Genomic DNA, 16,371 nt, shown 5'->3' with positions numbered 1-16,371 from the left:
CATCCCACGGATTCGTTCAGTGGTTTATAAAGAATACTTTAGCTGTCATGATCAAGTATGCGTTTGTTCTACTTGTCCCTATTCGGCTGCGTATTTTACTGATCTTTAGTAGCTTGTAATCTCATCAGTGTCAAACCCCCGTTCCCCCCCGACCACGCGAAAGGATCGGACGTCTGTTTCCAAAGATATTCACTGTTCTGTGCGGGATTGACCGACGGATTGCCTTCACCTGCGCAACTTTTAGTATCCAGTATCTTTTGTTTCTTTTTTCTAAAATACATTTTCAGACTGTCGTTCAGTTATGCCTTTTTGAACTTCAAAAACTTTATGCTCGCAAGACATGGAGCTTTCGAACAAATTAAGAAACGTTATTTTTATTTCGCTTGTTATAATTTGTGTGGTCGACGTTTCATCTTGTGCAAGGAGGTCCAATTTGAAAAAATCTGGTAAGTTACCGTGGTTTATTCGTGTATTTTACGTCTAAATAATATTGTATTGAATTTGAGCAGATCAAAGCAATTGCATTTCCTATTAATATATCTTACAAGCTATCGTCTACCAGTAGGCAACTCGCCTGTAGCCTACAGTATGTATGTACAGTATGTAGGCGAGTGCATTACCTTAATTTTAAGTGACGGGAAGCTGTGTAGCTAGTGTGCCGTGCGCGTCAATGTAAGAGCTGGCTAACTGCATGAATGGTTGTGTTCATCAATGAAGAGCCATTTCATGTCATAATACCCTGCATTGGGTCTACAACTCCAAAGTGTTATAACCGATGCAAAGTTTTTAATTTAACACCCCCCCCAAAAAAAAAAAATCAAGTGTAGCCTATATGGAAGGTAATGTGACTACATTGAATATCAGCACTAAGTGAAGAATTAGCGGCTCGATTGTGACGATTTCACAGACGGAAAGTCTCTGTCTGCAATAAAATAACAACGGAACCTAACTGAATCTCGGCAGTTAACAAACAACAAAACGATATTCATATGAGGTTTGTTTTCCATGCATTTTGGTACGAATGACATTGATCTCCGGATTGACGGAACGTTACAGCTCTTTTTTTGTCCTTGACTTAGGGTCTGTAATGGGTCTGTAGTGATGGGTCTGTAATGGGTCCCCTGCCTCCTATTGGGGTGTTCAGGGGCATAGTCTCACCATATAAATTACATTTCTGCTGCAATCTACATCATGGCAATGTAAATACAGAAACGCCCGTGCAAGTCTATTGTTTATTTAATTGCAGAATGGGTCTAATTTAGCTGTAGGAAAGTAAGAACTGCAGTGTATAAAATGTTCTCATTAGATAAATATGACACAACGTGATTAAACATAACATATGGTGCACAATTAATTTGCACACCTTTTGCAGTTTTAGAAATGACTGTACACTGGTATAGCACATTTCTTGTTCTCTCAGGTTTAATACAGCGTTCTTGTGAATATCAGTACCTAGGGGTCCAGCTAAAATAATCCCATGGCTATTATCATGTCCGTTTAAGTCTGGTGGGGGGTGGGAGCGATTAGAAGCCATTAACGAGAGGGACGTGCACCAGTCAACTTAATTACGGTGCTCATCAAAAAACCTGGTCGGGCCATTGATTTCAAAGTGGTGACTATTTACATGGTGTAGGGGAGTGTCTGCGTGTAATTCCAGTCTTTTGGCCTACTCTGCCATTTTAGAGTCAGTGCTAATGGGATATGTGATGTGACAGCCAAGGAAGGAAGAAGGGCTGGGGTATTGGAGAGTGATATGTGAGTGGCTGGGGTATTGGAAAGTGATATGTGAGTGGCTGGGGTATTGGAGAGTGATATGTGAAGGGCTGGGGTATTGGAGAGTGATATGTGAAGGGCTGGGGTATTGGAGAGTGATATGTGAAGGGCTGGGGTATTGGAGAGTGATATGTGTGTGGCTGGGGTATTGGAGAGTGATATGTGAAGGGCTGGGGTATTGGAGAGTGATATGTGAAGGGCTGGGGTATTGAAGAGTGATATGTGAGGGGCTGGGGTATTGGAGAGTGATATGTGTGTGGCTGGGGTATTGGAGAGTGATATGTGAAGGGCTGGGGTATTGGAGAGTGATATGTGAAGGGCTGGGGTATTGGAGAGTGATATGTGTGTGGCTGGGGTATTGGAGAGTGATATGTGTGTGGCTGGGGTATTGAAGAGTGATATGTGAGTGGCTGGGGTATTGGAGAGTGATATGTGCGTGGCTGGGGTATTGAAGAGTGATATGTGAGTGGCTGGGGTATTGGAGAGTGATATGTGCGTGGCTGGGGTATTGAAGAGTGATATGTGAGTGGCTGGGGTATTGGAGAGTGATATGTGTGTGGCTGGGGTATTGGAGAGTGATATGTGAAGGGCTGGGGTATTGGAGAGTGATATGTGAAGGGCTGGGGTATTGGAGAGTGATGTGTGAAGGGCTGGGGTATTGGAGAGTGATATGTGCGTGGCTGGGGTATTGGAGAGTGATATGTGTGTGGCTGGGGTATTGGAGAGTGATATGTGTGTGGCTGGGGTATTAGAGAGTGATATGTGTGTGGCTGGGGTATTGGAGAGTGATATGTGAGTGGCTGGGGCATTGGAGAGTGATATGTGAGTGGTTGGGGTATTGGAGAGTGATATGTGAGGGGCTGGGGTATTGGAGAGTGAACATTCGCTGAAATTCGTTTCACTTTTATCTCAAATATGAATGTTCTGTGAAGGAACTTTAATAAGCTGATCCAGAGGACAAACGAAGGATGAACGGGCTAGGATTTACCCCTGAAAAAACTCACACTGTAGTTCTCCTTACCTTCTCATCTTAAAAATAAAAGTGCATACCTTTCATTTGAAGGCTAGAGCTTTCTGACCCAAGATATTGTGGTTTGGACTTGAGCAGGTTGTAATATGAAGAGCATCATTTTCTTAGATTACTGTATTTATTTTATGAACTTGTAGATAATGCTTACTATCTACACAAACTTGACATTGATCAATTGAGCTGTTCTGCCACTGTGTCATATGTCTTTGTAATCATTCTGAACTGTAACATATTGTTAATGAGAGAGGTCCGAGGAGAAGGTGACAGTAACACAAATAAGCACACATTACAAGTCATATGGAGAACAGCATCTCTGCACACACAATGCGTCAAACCTCTAAGTTGATAAGACTGAAAAATAAGTCTAATAAATTCCTAGTAAAGTGCAGTGGATTGCATTGCTCCAGGGATATTGTGGGACAGATGTGGGTCAGTGGTGTTTGCAAATAAATAATGGCAGCAAATATAAACATGAATATCTCTATGGAACTGAAGGAAAATAAAAATCAAAATATATCATTGAAGTTATGCAGCTGTAGCTAGGGTGTGGTTGGTCATGGCAGACACTTAAAAAGCTAAGGTAGGTAGCCTATGGTGTTAGATAGGATTCAGGCTCAGTGCAGTGCAGTGTTACTCTGGGAGCAGGGCGTAGCACAGTGCAGTGCAGTGATACTCTGGGAGCAGGGCATAGCTCAGTGCAGTGCAGTGATACTCTGGGAGCAGGGCGTAGCTCAGTGCAGTGCAGTGATACTCTGGGAGCAGGGCGTAGCTCAGTGCAGTGCAGTGATACTCTGGGAGCAGGGCATAGCTCAGTGCAGTGCAGTGATACTCTGGGAGCAGGGCGTAGCTCAGTGCAGTGATACTCTGGGAGCAGGGCGTAGCTCAGTGCAGTGCAGTGATACTCTGGGAGCAGGGCGTAGCTCAGTGCAGTGCAGTGATACTCTGGGAGCAGGGCGTAGCTCAGTGCAGTGCAGTGATACTCTGGGAGCAGGGCGTAGCTCAGTGCAGTGCAGTGATACTCTGGGAGCAGGGCGTAGCACAGTGCAGTGCAGTGATACTCTGGGAGCAGGGCGTAGCACAGTGCAGTGATACTCTGGGAGCAGGGCGTAGCACAGTGCAGTGCAGTGATACTCTGGGAGCAGGGCGTAGCTCAGTGCAGTGCAGTGATACTCTGGGAGCAGGGCGTAGCTCAGTGCAGTGATACTCTGGGAGCAGGGCGTAGCTCAGTGCAGTGATACTCTGGGAGCAGGGCGTAGCTCAGTGCAGTGCAGTGATACTCTGGGAGCAGGGCGTAGCTCAGTGCAGTGCAGTGATACTCTGGGAGCAGGGCATAGCACAGTGCAGTGATACTCTGGGAGCAGGGCGTAGCTCAGTGCAGTGATACTCTGGGAGCAGGGCGTAGCTCAGTGCAGTGATACTCTGGGAGCAGGGCGTAGCACAGTGCAGTGCAGTGATACTCTGGGAGCAGGGCGTAGCTCAGTGCAGTGCAGTGATACTCTGGGAGCAGGGCGTAGCTCAGTGCAGTGCAGTGATACTCTGGGAGCAGGGCGTAGCACAGTGCAGTGATACTCTGGGAGCAGGGCGTAGCTCAGTGCAGTGCAGTGATACTCTGGGAGCAGGGCGTAGCTCAGTGCAGTGCAGTGATACTCTGGGAGCAGGGCGTAGCACAGTGCAGTGATACTCTGGGAGCAGGGCGTAGCTCAGTGCAGTGCAGTGATACTCTGGGAGCAGGGCGTAGCACAGTGCAGTGATACTCTGGGAGCAGGGCGTAGCTCAGTGCAGTGCAGTGATACTCTGGGAGCAGGGCGTAGCTCAGTGCAGTGCAGTGATACTCTGGGAGCAGGGCGTAGCTCAGTGCAGTGCAGTGATACTCTGGGAGCAGGGCGTAGCTCAGTGCAGTGCAGTGATACTCTGGGAGCAGGGCGTAGCTCAGTGCAGTGCAGTGATACTCTGAGAGCAGGGCGTAGCACAGTGCAGTGTTGTACTTGGAGTGTGTTCTCCCCCCGCCCCACCCCTTTTTTTTTGGCGTGTATGCGCAGCACATCGATATTTCATGAGGTTTGTGTTCTCTAGAGGGAATACAGCGCAGGCAGCCGTGGCTTGCTTCAGAAATATAATGCAGTCTTATGTTTCTTACATTTGACATGCTATCATTTATTTCTGAATTTGGTGGAGTGGGTTCCTGTTTTATGTAGTATGCTGTACACTACCTTCTAGTGGTTTTCAACCTTTTCTGATCCAGCGACCTGCCCAGATTCAAAAGCCAACTTCATGTCTCACTTTCCATACTCGGTCCTGTGCAGCTCTACCTGCCACACGTACAGGTTTGTCCTGTGTGTCTGTACTTGGATAGGTGCTCCCTCGAGCAATGTTGTGTGCCCCAAAATCCTGTGTCAGTGCTTCATGCCAGTCCTCCAGGGTGAGCTGACACTGACTGTAGCGAGTGTGGCAGTGCTTCGGTCTTGAAGCTGTCCGTGTAAAACCTGCCGTTTCATCACTGAGACACATCCCAAGGGCGAAGGAACATGTCAGTTTTGTTTTTGGGATGAGTCACTCTGTCTCTCTTGGTCCTTCAAACAGCTGGATCACCTGCCGCAACTTTAAATTTGTAACACAGCATCCAAAAATCTCACCGTTCTGCAGGTACACTAGTGGTTCTGCTTTTAACCTCCTATTAAGGTTGACCCCGCTCAGTGTGTGATCCCGCTCAGTGTTTGACCTCACTTAAAAACCAGTAAAACATTTTTAATATTAAAATAAAATGTAAAAATAAAAATAATATTAAAATAAAATGTAATTAAAATTAATTTTATATTTCAAATTTTCTAATTTGGTGGGATTAAATGGTAAAAATGCAATAAACATAATGCTATGCAGAGTCCTGTACCACCTTGGCATGCAAATGCGGTGTGCAGTGTTATCTTGACCGTCTAACTGTATAAAATGTAAGAAAATGTACAAGCATTTTTATTCTTTGTGAAAGATTCTGGTGGCACTTTCCTGTACAGGTGCCCAACTTTCACTTACTGTTCCTTCGGCTCTAAACTGAGATGTTTCTCACAGATTTTTCATATTTATGGATAAAAGGCTAGTAATTTTGGAGACAATAAGAAGGCGACACAACTGTCATCATTTTTGCATTTATAAACAAAAATAAACACGGTCATAAACTCTTAACATAATAGGAGCAAATTTAAAATGAAAAATTCTCGTCTTTATCATATCTATGTTACTCAGCTGCTGCATTTCCTTGATTTATCACATCTTTGTAAACCATCCAAGTCTATTTAAAAAAAAAAAAAAAAAGAAGAGAGATTTGCTTGACGAAGGGGAGGGCGGTTTTTGACACGTGCGTGTCCTGTCTTGATACCAGTCAGGTTTGCTACTGTATTTTGCGCTTAAATGTCACTCACAACATTGTGTAGACAAGGGCATATCGATGTCTGTCCAGATTAGTTCATGTAACCTGGAACTTTGGCAACATGGACACTTTTCCTTCTGTATTTGGCTGCATTTTTTTAAAGTCACCAGGATTGCTTGAGTTTTTTTGTTTTCTAATTTTGCTCTGAACACATTATTATTCTTTTTTTGGTTTGTTTTCATTGAGCTGCAGTTTCAGTGGATTGTATAGAGGTCAGTATAACCAGCATAATTTCATTCAGTGCCAGAATCTCTGGTTTCCTTGTGTAGTCACAGAGCCCTTCCCCAACAGTATTTCTAAATAGAAAATAAAATATGCCTTACAATTTCAATGTACATTATATCTGAGACAGGGATTGTACAAAACAAGCAGCTTTTTGTCACATAACATATAACACATAACACATAACACTCCCAGTGACAGACCCACTCCCAGTGACAGACCCACTCCCAGTGACAGACCCACTCCCAGCGACAGACCCACTCCCAGTGACAGACCCACTCCCAGCGACAGGCCCACTCCCAGTGACAGGCCCACTCCCAGTGACAGACCCACTCCCAGCGACAGACCCACTCCCAGTGACAGACCCACTCCCAGCGACAGACCCACTCCCAGTGACAGGCCCACTCCCAGTGACAGACCCACTCCCAGTGACAGACCCACTCCCAGTGACAGACCCACTCCCAGTGACAGACCCACTCCCAGCGACAGACCCACTCCCAGTGACAGACCCACTCCCAGTGACAGGCCCACTCCCAGTGACAGACCCACTCCCAGTGACAGACCCACTCCCAGTGACAGACCCACTCCCAGTGACAGACCCACTCCCAGTGACAGGCCCACTCCCAGCGACAGACCCACTCCCAGTGACAGACCCACTCCCAGTGACAGACCCACTCCCAGCGACAGACCCACTCCCAGTGACAGACCCACTCCCAGTGACAGACCCACTCCCAGTGACAGACTGGAGTTTTATCCTTCTTCTCCATGTGCCTGTAATATGCCCGCCACACGTCGTGACACCCTGCTGGGAGGACAGATGAGCTGGACACTGGGTCATTTGAAAAGTCCGGACGTGGCTGGCCTTTATTCACAACAATGGATGTGGAGAGGGGGAGAGTGAGCACGCCAACAAAGGGGAAAATGCTGTCACCCTCAAGGGATTCGGACTAAAAATAATAAACTGAAATAATAAATGCAACAAAAACAACCCAACTCGCGCACAGATTTTCAGCTGGTTTGCGTCTCAGCTCTCTCCTCTCCTGTGGTTTCCCGGTCTCAGCCGCCTACTGTGGAAAGAAGCATAGCTTAAAAACTCCTGGACTGATTTGGAACTCCATCTAGGTGTGTGTGCCTATTTAACCAGAGGGGTGGTCCTCGAATTGCCCTGCTTCCTTCCCGCAAACCAAGCCAACGTGCCACAATGCCTTAATACGTTTTCCTTGCCTGGATAACAAAACCACAATTATTTAGAAATGTGCTAAAATGTATTCAGTTGTGTACTTTATTTCAAGAAAATAGTTTTTCAGCATGACATGATTATGAATTAGACTCCATAACCCTTTAGTTTCATCATTATAGGTTGTTATGGGAGCAGAAATCAACATTATAATGCTAGACAAGCCTGATGTCGCTCATATAGGTTAAAATAATGCTGCCTTTCATGAGTTAAGCCGCCCAGCTAAAACTCATGCCAGCATTTTGTATCTAGTTGACACCCCCAGACTTATTGTCTTACCTCCAATCGCTCGGACCCCTTGACAGCAGTGGCTGATGGGCCAGTTTTTACGCCCAGGTCACTTCTAGGTGAGAAACTGTGATTGTCCCACCAAACTCTGAAGGCTGATTTCAGAGTTTCTTCTGTCAGACACACATACTTCAAGCCACAACTCCAAAACGGATCGCCAACAAGTAATACCTCTTTGTATAGCTCTAATCTTATAGTTTCACATCAAATGAACAATTTACAACAGTAACATATTCAACTTAAAGAAGAAAAAACAAATTGGCAAGAGTGTCTAGGTTCACATGCATGAGCTGTACACTGAAGACAAAATATGATGTACTTGCAGTCCCAGGATTGATATCTACGTCCACAGAATAAGAACAACGGAAAACTGAATTATTAAACAGTTTTTACTTGAGTAGCAAAAAACTGTCTTGCAAGAACTGGCAGGTGCACTTGCCATTGTTGTCATTCCCATCTCTGTTGTAGTGCATCATCTGTTTAATTGGTTGTTACTCATTTAAATTATATATCACGGTTTCTCAAATCAGGAATTTTGGGGGTTTCTTTCTCTCTGCCAGTTTGTGTGAAGCCAGTGTTGGCACATCTGCCAGCCTGTGACAACTTGATTGTATCCCAGCAGGTGGACTAAGAAAAATAGACTCAGATCAGATATCACTGACACAAATAGTCAAGCATAAGCTTAGAGTGCCATACCCACAAAATGGTGAATCATGAAACTATGGGTTTCACAGTAGCAGAATAAGTCTAGTCGAAAATTATATTTTGAATGGAGAATCTCCATTTTATAATAAGTTGCTGTTGGCCATTGCTGGTCCTGATAAACTGTGTGAATATGTTCCCCCATTACTGCTCTTACTACTTTCCAACGGTCTCTTTATTAAATCCCATTTCAGTTTCATGTACAAAGGTGAAATTTCAATAGAATACATTTGTCTGTATTTCCATTTTGCTTTGGCTTCCCCTTTCTCCCAGCTTGATTAAAGAATACAGATAACCTTGTATCTCTCCCAGGAACGGTGTGTAACATTCTCATGCAGATTTCAGTGGCTTGGGTCCATGTAATTAGAGCCCTTAAATCCATCACTGTTCCAGCCAGTTTTGCGGCCCCCGCCCCTGGGGACGCGTGGACCCTGGCAGGCGGAGCCCAGCGCCGCGGCGCCAACAGCGACCGCTTTCAAGGGCTGGCCGCAAACCCTGACCGCACGGCGCGAGAAGCCCTTCCCGCCTCGCCGCCCCTGAACCGCCCGAGTGTTAACGGCGGGCCGCCATTACGCGAGTCGCCGCGGAGAGCCAACATCTGCCGCTTGGGCTTTTCGGGAGCAATAAAGTCACCGGAGCGATTTACGCCCTGGACCGCCACCCCGGCAGGGAGCTGGAAGCTCAGCCAGAGCTTGGCGGCAGTGACAGAGCGGCAGTTACAGGGCCTGTCCCTCATGATCCGTGGCAGCCGTGGCATTCTCCTCCCTCGGTGCTCACACTCAATTTTTATTAGCGAAGCTCAAAAACATGCTTCTCTAAAATGGCGATATGCCCATTACCTCTGGGGACAGGGGGAGTGAAACGGGCAAAGAGAAGAGCCAGGCACCAAACATAATGACACCGGGAGAGCACTAAGTATCATCTTCAAGCAGAAAATAAGCCAGTGCTGTCTGGGTTCGCTCAAAGCCCAAATGTAAGACAAAGTCTGTGCTGTCATTGTAAGCACCACAGCTTTGTGTGTGTGTGTCACAAGCTTTTGTGTTCTAAATTAATGTGTTTTTCCATTTTTCATTTTGGAATTCAACAGCACACTCAATTATGACATGAAGTCGCAAGCAGCAATTAAGGGTAGCTTTCACAAAAAAAGTGAAAATCAATGTGGTGTATAGTTAAAAAACATTTAGTGTGTGTTCCTTATTTTATGCCCTGGAATTTGTGTCATTGTGGCTTCTCGTTAGCAGAGCTGGGTAAGAGCTGGTCAACCAGCATGGCCAAGCTAGTCATAAGCTGGTCTTGCTGGTTATTAGCTGATCAACCGGCTGGTAGCTGGTTTCAAAACATAGCTTGAGTTGGTCTATACTGGTCAACCAGCTACCAGCTGTTTCAAAACATAGCTTGAGCTGGTCTGAACTGGTCAACCAGCTAAACCATGTCGAGCTGGTCTGAACTGGTCAACTTGCTTCAACCATGTCGAGCTGGGAGCTGGTCTGAACTGGTGAACCAGCTTCAACCATGTCAAGCTGGGAGCTGGTCCGAACTGGTCAACCAGCTACCAGCGGTTTCAAAACCTGCGGTTGCTCACTGTGTTTGACGTGTCTCTCTGCTTCCTGTATCTCAGATCGGCTCAGTCCACCCCTGGACATCCAGCTGGAGACGGTGAACTGCACTTCCTTCAGGGTCCGGTGGAGGATGCCCCGGCGGCATGTCAGCACCATCACAGGGTACAAGGTACAGCCGCGTCAACAAGGGCCCCTTTAACCAGCCCTACGAAGCACCCCCAATCCCAACATGGAGAGTAGTGTGCATTATTGGATGCTATCAAAGAAGAGAACACTTTGCCTACAGTATTGCAATGTTACATCTGGGCAGTTACTGACTTTCCCTGAGCCTTAGCTGAATTCAAATGTCACCTATGACATTTTTTAATCGTTAAGAAATCACTACTGATGTGCAGTTATGGGGAGCATAAAAATCCATGAAAATGAAGGTATGTGGGAGAGAGAGACCTTACCTGAAAATGTACCGTGCTTTGAAACACGGGAATATGGTCAGATCTTCAATTACTTTCACATGACAAAAACTGTGAAAGGCAACATTTCAAATGCTCAGATTATGAAGATTTTGGAATATTATCGTGTTAGAATGGTTGTCCCTATTTTCTTTAAAATCATACAGTGACCGAGGACAAATGAACATCTCACATTCACAGTTCCAGGAACTTCAAACTGTCATTGACCGACCACAGACCCCAGCCCACACAGAATAAATAGTGATCTTGAAGGGGCAAAGGGTGACTGTTAAGTGGGACCAAATCAACCTCACTCTCTTACTTGTAACCAAAATGTTTTCTACCTCCCTTCCTCACCAAATATAATTTTAGTCTGGCACTGGTTGAGCATCTGGCATTTCCATTATTTTGATTATTTTTGTTTGTTCACTTATCGCCATGTTCTAATTGGCAGAAATGTGGCAGAACATTTTTAATAGTTTCTAGACTAATGGTGTACTCAATAATCCACACACCTTTGCCCAGGCTTTTGTTTCAGACCATTTACCTCTGGGTTGCTGCTCCCAGGAGAGACTTTCGAACCTAAGAGACCGCCTACGCAAGAGTGCACATTGTTTCAGCTCAGGACTGGCTGGTTCCTCATCCTATCTTTTAGCTCCAAAAGGGATCAAATGTACTGGCCTAGTCTGAAACAGGTCCAGGTGGACTTAATCATTCAATGGGAGGAGAATAGAACTTGTCCTTAAAAAGTAAAACCTTATAATATAAAGAATTACTTTTTGGTGGTCACACACTTTGGGTCTCACTTGGAGATGGTCAAAGAAGAACATTTCAGTTCAAGAAAACAGCGCACACTACCCTCTGTGTTATCTGCGGAACAGTAGGCTTTTGGAATGAGTCATTGGCTAGACACTGACATAAGAAAATGTATAATAAGAACCTAATCTGGTATCCGTGCATTTAATAAAAGAAGTCCATAGCTCCATGTTTTTATAAACAGAAGGACTTCCCAGCCATCTGTAGAGTCACTCAGTGGATGCACTGGCCAAAGAAAACAAGCATGTTTCTCAGGAATCCTCCAAGGAGAAGTCCCTATTCATGACTGTGCCCGACTCTGATTTCTGAGATTCAGTGCGTGCTCTGGCACTGATATGAAGTGTGGCATTAAAAATCTGCCATCATTTGGTGTTCTAAATGATTGTGCACAATTTTACAATAGCAGAGAGAAGGCCAGGATTGAGAGCCACAGAGACAGTGACTGATTTCAAATTTGGTCCTAAAAATCACTGTGAATTTGCACTGAAGGGAAGAAAAGCGGAGATTGGTAAACTGGTAAATTGGCCTCGATCTTTCACGCAAAGTTTGTGTGGGTGGATATTTTAAGCAGTGGCCTTCCTTCCGAGTTTCATATTATTGAGATTCAGCCTGTGGACGTGCTCAGCTTCCATGAATGTGGTTCTAATCGTAAAAGCAAAGGATGCGCATAAGTTCAGCGTGTCTTTGTGAAGTAGGCCTGTAATAAATTCGGCTCTGATTGTACAGTCTTGGCTCATTGAATGTGTATTGTGTGTGGAAAATGGACGAAGCTAACCGTCTAATCGTTTGTTTGAGGTCATGTTTTGCTCTAAAGAGGGTTTAATATTAATCAGTTCCACATTATGTTTCCCCAGTGTAGACCATATGTTACTCTTAAGAAGATTAGAGTGGTAGTACAAATCAACTTAGGTCCTCATTTATCCTGACAGAAACAACCATTGATTTAACCATTACATTTGATTGGTTCCAGTGTTATTGTGTCCTTTGCCATGCTGTTTCAAACTCTGTATTGGGCATCTGTACTGTCTTAAGTATAGTTTATAAGCATTTTAATGTATTATTTTTGCAGTGAGAGGAACATTCAATAATAATATTCAATAATTTTAAATGAGAAACCTCTGAAATACAGTGCAAAAAAGTGCTCTCTTTCTTAATAATGTCCCAAAATGTTTCTTTCATTAAGTCCATTGTTTGGCCTATGTCTCAGACTGTTTTCTCTTCATTTCTCAACCTCATAATGGCTTCCTTGACTTTCACTGGCACAACTCTGGTCCTCTTGTTGACAAATGCCAATAACAGACTGCAAAGGCAATCAAAAGCCTAGAATCAATCTGAAAGCTCTCTTATACCTGCACTAAGGAAGCGATAGAATACACCTGTCTAACCAGAAAATATCTGAGAAGCCAACTGTCCAGTTACGTTTGGTCCTCAAAAATTGGGTGGGGTGGGGGGATATGCATAGAAAGGGATATAATTCCTACATGGATCACTCAATATAGATGAAAATACCCTCAAATTGCAACAGTCTGCAATATGTTTAGGATCATTTAATGTAGGCATGAGGTCTAATTAAGACCATAGTGTACCTAAGTAAATTCAGACCGGAGGTAATAATAGTCTGTGCATGTTCAGATGTGCTGAACATTTTGGTAATCATATGACTTACTAACTTACTGCATTGCTAATTAAACCATTTGTTGCCATTTTTTAGATGAAGCTGGGCAGGATGTAAGATACACAACACAACTTTAGTACTGATCAAGTTTGGGAGAAACTGAGGTAGACTGAAACATTGTGTTGTAGATGTAGACCTGAGCCATTCATGCATGTTGCTTTCTGAAGTCTGCCACTTGGAAGCAAGTCAGTCCTGAGCAGATATTTTGAATGAATACCCAGGGTCATGCTTTGGTTGGCCAAGCATCATAACGTATCAGATGCAGTCACTTCCATGATAATAAAATTTGGTTAAAGCACCAAGCTGTGGCACATAGACGGGCCTCACGGCCTCGGATTGAATGGAATGGGTTCACTGCTGTCTAGCGCCCCCTGCTGGTCGGTCTGATGGCAGCCAGGTCTCAGGGCCTCCTCTGACTGCTCTGGGTGAGCTCAGCTGGAGCCTGCGGTGCGGAAGAAGCAGCATGACGACTGAATTGTCCTCTCAGCGCTGAGTTTAGCTGCTAGTGCCGGTGCTGACGAAACAGCCAAAATGTAGCTAAATTTAGCTAAAATATGTCCGTCAATTTGACATATTTGAATGATGCAAGTCTTCCCTGCATAACAAAGAAAGAAACAAATGATCCTACGTTCAGGAGAAAGAGTTCCTTTCTGACACAAATTGTGTCACTTGGCTTTGTAGGGTTAATACGTATTTTTCTTCATATCGCCATATATTCCGTATTTTCGAGGACACCAAACAAGGCTTGTAATGAATTATTTTTTATTAATAACATTTTAGTGTACGTTCAGCCTACATTGTTGGATGAGGTACAGCTTTTACACAAAGATTTCAGCGGTCAGTGTTGCCACATTTTATTTGACCGTGTCATATTTGAGCATGAGCCACAGCACTGAACTGCAGACGGCCGGTCCTTCCCCTCCTCTTCATCAGAAACCCTGCCGCTCCTCTTCATCAGAAACGCTGCCGCTCCTCTTCATCAGAAACCCTGCCGCTCCTTCATCAGAAACCCTGCCGCTCCTCTTCATCAGAAACCCTGCCGCTCCTCTTCATCAGAAACCCTGCCGCTCTCTCATCAGAAACGCTGCCGCTCTCTCATCAGAAACCCTGCCGCTCCTCTTCATCAGAAACCCTGCCGCTCCTCTTCATCAGAAACCCTGCCGCTCCTCTTCATCAGAAACCCTGCCGCTCTCTCATCAGAAACCCTGCCGCTCCTCTTCATCAGAAACCCTGCTGCTCCTCTTCATCAGAAACCCTGCTGCTCCTCTTCATCAGAAACCCTGCCGCTCCTCTTCATCAGAAACGCTGCCGCTCCTCTTCATCAGAAACCCTGCCGCTCCTCTTCATCAGAAACCCTGCCGCTCCTCTTCATCAGAAACCCTGCCGCTCCTCTTCATCAGAAACCCTGCCGCTCCTCTTCATCAGAAACGCTGACGCTCCTTCATCAGAAACCCTGCCGCTCCTCTTCATCAGAAACCCTGACGCTCCTTCATCAGAAACGCTGACGCTCCTTCATCAGAAACCCTGACGCTCCTTCATCAGAAACCCTGCCGCTCCTTCATCAGAAACCCTGACGCTCCTTCATCAGAAACCCTGACGCTCCTTCATCAGAAACGCTGACGCTCCTTCATCAGAAACCCTGCTGCTCCTCTTCATCAGAAACCCTGCCGCTCCTCTTCAGCAGAAACCCTGCTGCTCCTCTTCATCAGAAACCCTGCCGCTCCTCTTCATCAGAAACGCTGCCGCTCCTCTTCATCAGAAACCCTGCCGCTCCTCTTCATCAGAAACCCTGCCGCTCCTCTTCATCAGAAACCCTGCCGCTCCTCTTCATCAGAAACGCTGACGCTCCTTCATCAGAAACCCTGCCGCTCCTCTTCATCAGAAACCCTGACGCTCCTTCATCAGAAACGCTGACGCTCCTTCATCAGAAACCCTGACGCTCCTTCATCAGAAACCCTGCCGCTCCTTCATCAGAAACCCTGACGCTCCTTCATCAGAAACCCTGACGCTCCTTCATCAGAAACGCTGACGCTCCTTCATCAGAAACCCTGCTGCTCCTCTTCATCAGAAACCCTGCCGCTCCTCTTCAGCAGAAACGCTGACGCTCCTTCATCAGAAACCCTGACGCTCCTCTTCAGCAGAAACGCTGACGCTCCTTCATCAGCAACCCTGCTCTGACCCGACTGAGACGTCTCCCACACTCTTTTTATTCCGTGAGAAAGAGGATCCTCTCACAGGGGCGCTGTGTGTGGAAGCATTACACAATCCCAGTGCTTAAGAACTGTGCTTCTGCCATTAAAAAAAAGTTTGCCAGAGGAGTTGTTAACCCTTAATCATTGTTCCAAGAAAGCCAATGCATGTGAAAATGTGTTTGGTTCCGAGTTGATATTTCTAATGTAAAAACATTTCAGAACAAGACAGTGGCTACGAGGTACAGGACCACAATCTTGTTGAACTGGTGACGACCTTCAGTCTGGAGGGGGTTAAAAGGAGGGACGGGTTACAGTGGAGGTGCACTGGCGACTGGGGGTGGGGGGAGGGGAAATGTTACATGGTAATGCTGGTATTTTATGGATTTAAGATTAATAAACCTTGAAATTGGTCCAATTTGATAAAAATTGAATGACAAACTTCGCAATGTCATTTTAAACCAGCAAATGCCACTGTTCGACTTCACCTTTGCAACGCAGTTGGATTCTTTTTTTTTTTATTCGTTTTTAATTTCTTAATCCACCGCCATTTCTATAAACCACTGCAGGAAACACTGGTTATGTGTGGCTCGGTGATGTCACAAGGGAGGAACTAAGGAAGGATGAACTAAGTGCAGGAACACAAGGAGGCAAGGATCTTCACTGAATGGTCAAAAACAAATAAAAATCCACAAAGGCAAAACTGCATTAACAGGAGAACTTGGGAAAAGGGACAGGGGGGAAACGAAATACTTGGAGCTCTGGAGATCACAAGCATCACAAGGCACTGAGATGCAACAGGATCACAAGGCACTGGTGACGAACTGAGGTTGTTCAAACACAGACTCAGCAATGAACAACAGGAGCAGGAACATACACTCACTGAGAACTTTATTAGGAACTCCTGGACACCTACTTATTCATCCAATCGTGTCATGCAGATATGGGTCAGGAGCAAAAACAATAAAAAATATGATCTGTCTTATTTACCGTGGCATGATTGTTGATGT

At 45.3% G+C, this 16,371-nt stretch overlaps 1 protein-coding gene across 1 annotated transcript in view; it reads left to right on the top strand.

The window, feature by feature from the left end:
• The first annotated feature begins 286 nt into the window (after window positions 1-286).
• The window catches only part of LOC133140799 (pikachurin), an 80,974-nt gene continuing 64,889 nt past the window's right edge, over window positions 287-16,371 (top strand). The window contains exons 1-2 of the mRNA XM_061261010.1: window positions 287-446; window positions 10,292-10,401. Of these exons, the coding sequence (XP_061116994.1) occupies window positions 341-446; window positions 10,292-10,401 (216 nt within the window). The 5' untranslated portion in view covers window positions 287-340. The remainder of the gene's footprint in view (window positions 447-10,291; window positions 10,402-16,371) is intronic.

Source organism: Conger conger, chromosome 11, assembly GCF_963514075.1.
Source record: "Conger conger chromosome 11, fConCon1.1, whole genome shotgun sequence".
Classification (NCBI taxonomy): domain Eukaryota; kingdom Metazoa; phylum Chordata; class Actinopteri; order Anguilliformes; family Congridae; genus Conger; species Conger conger.
Note: the sequence above shows the minus strand (reverse complement) of the source record. Positions and strands in the feature narration are given on the sequence as shown.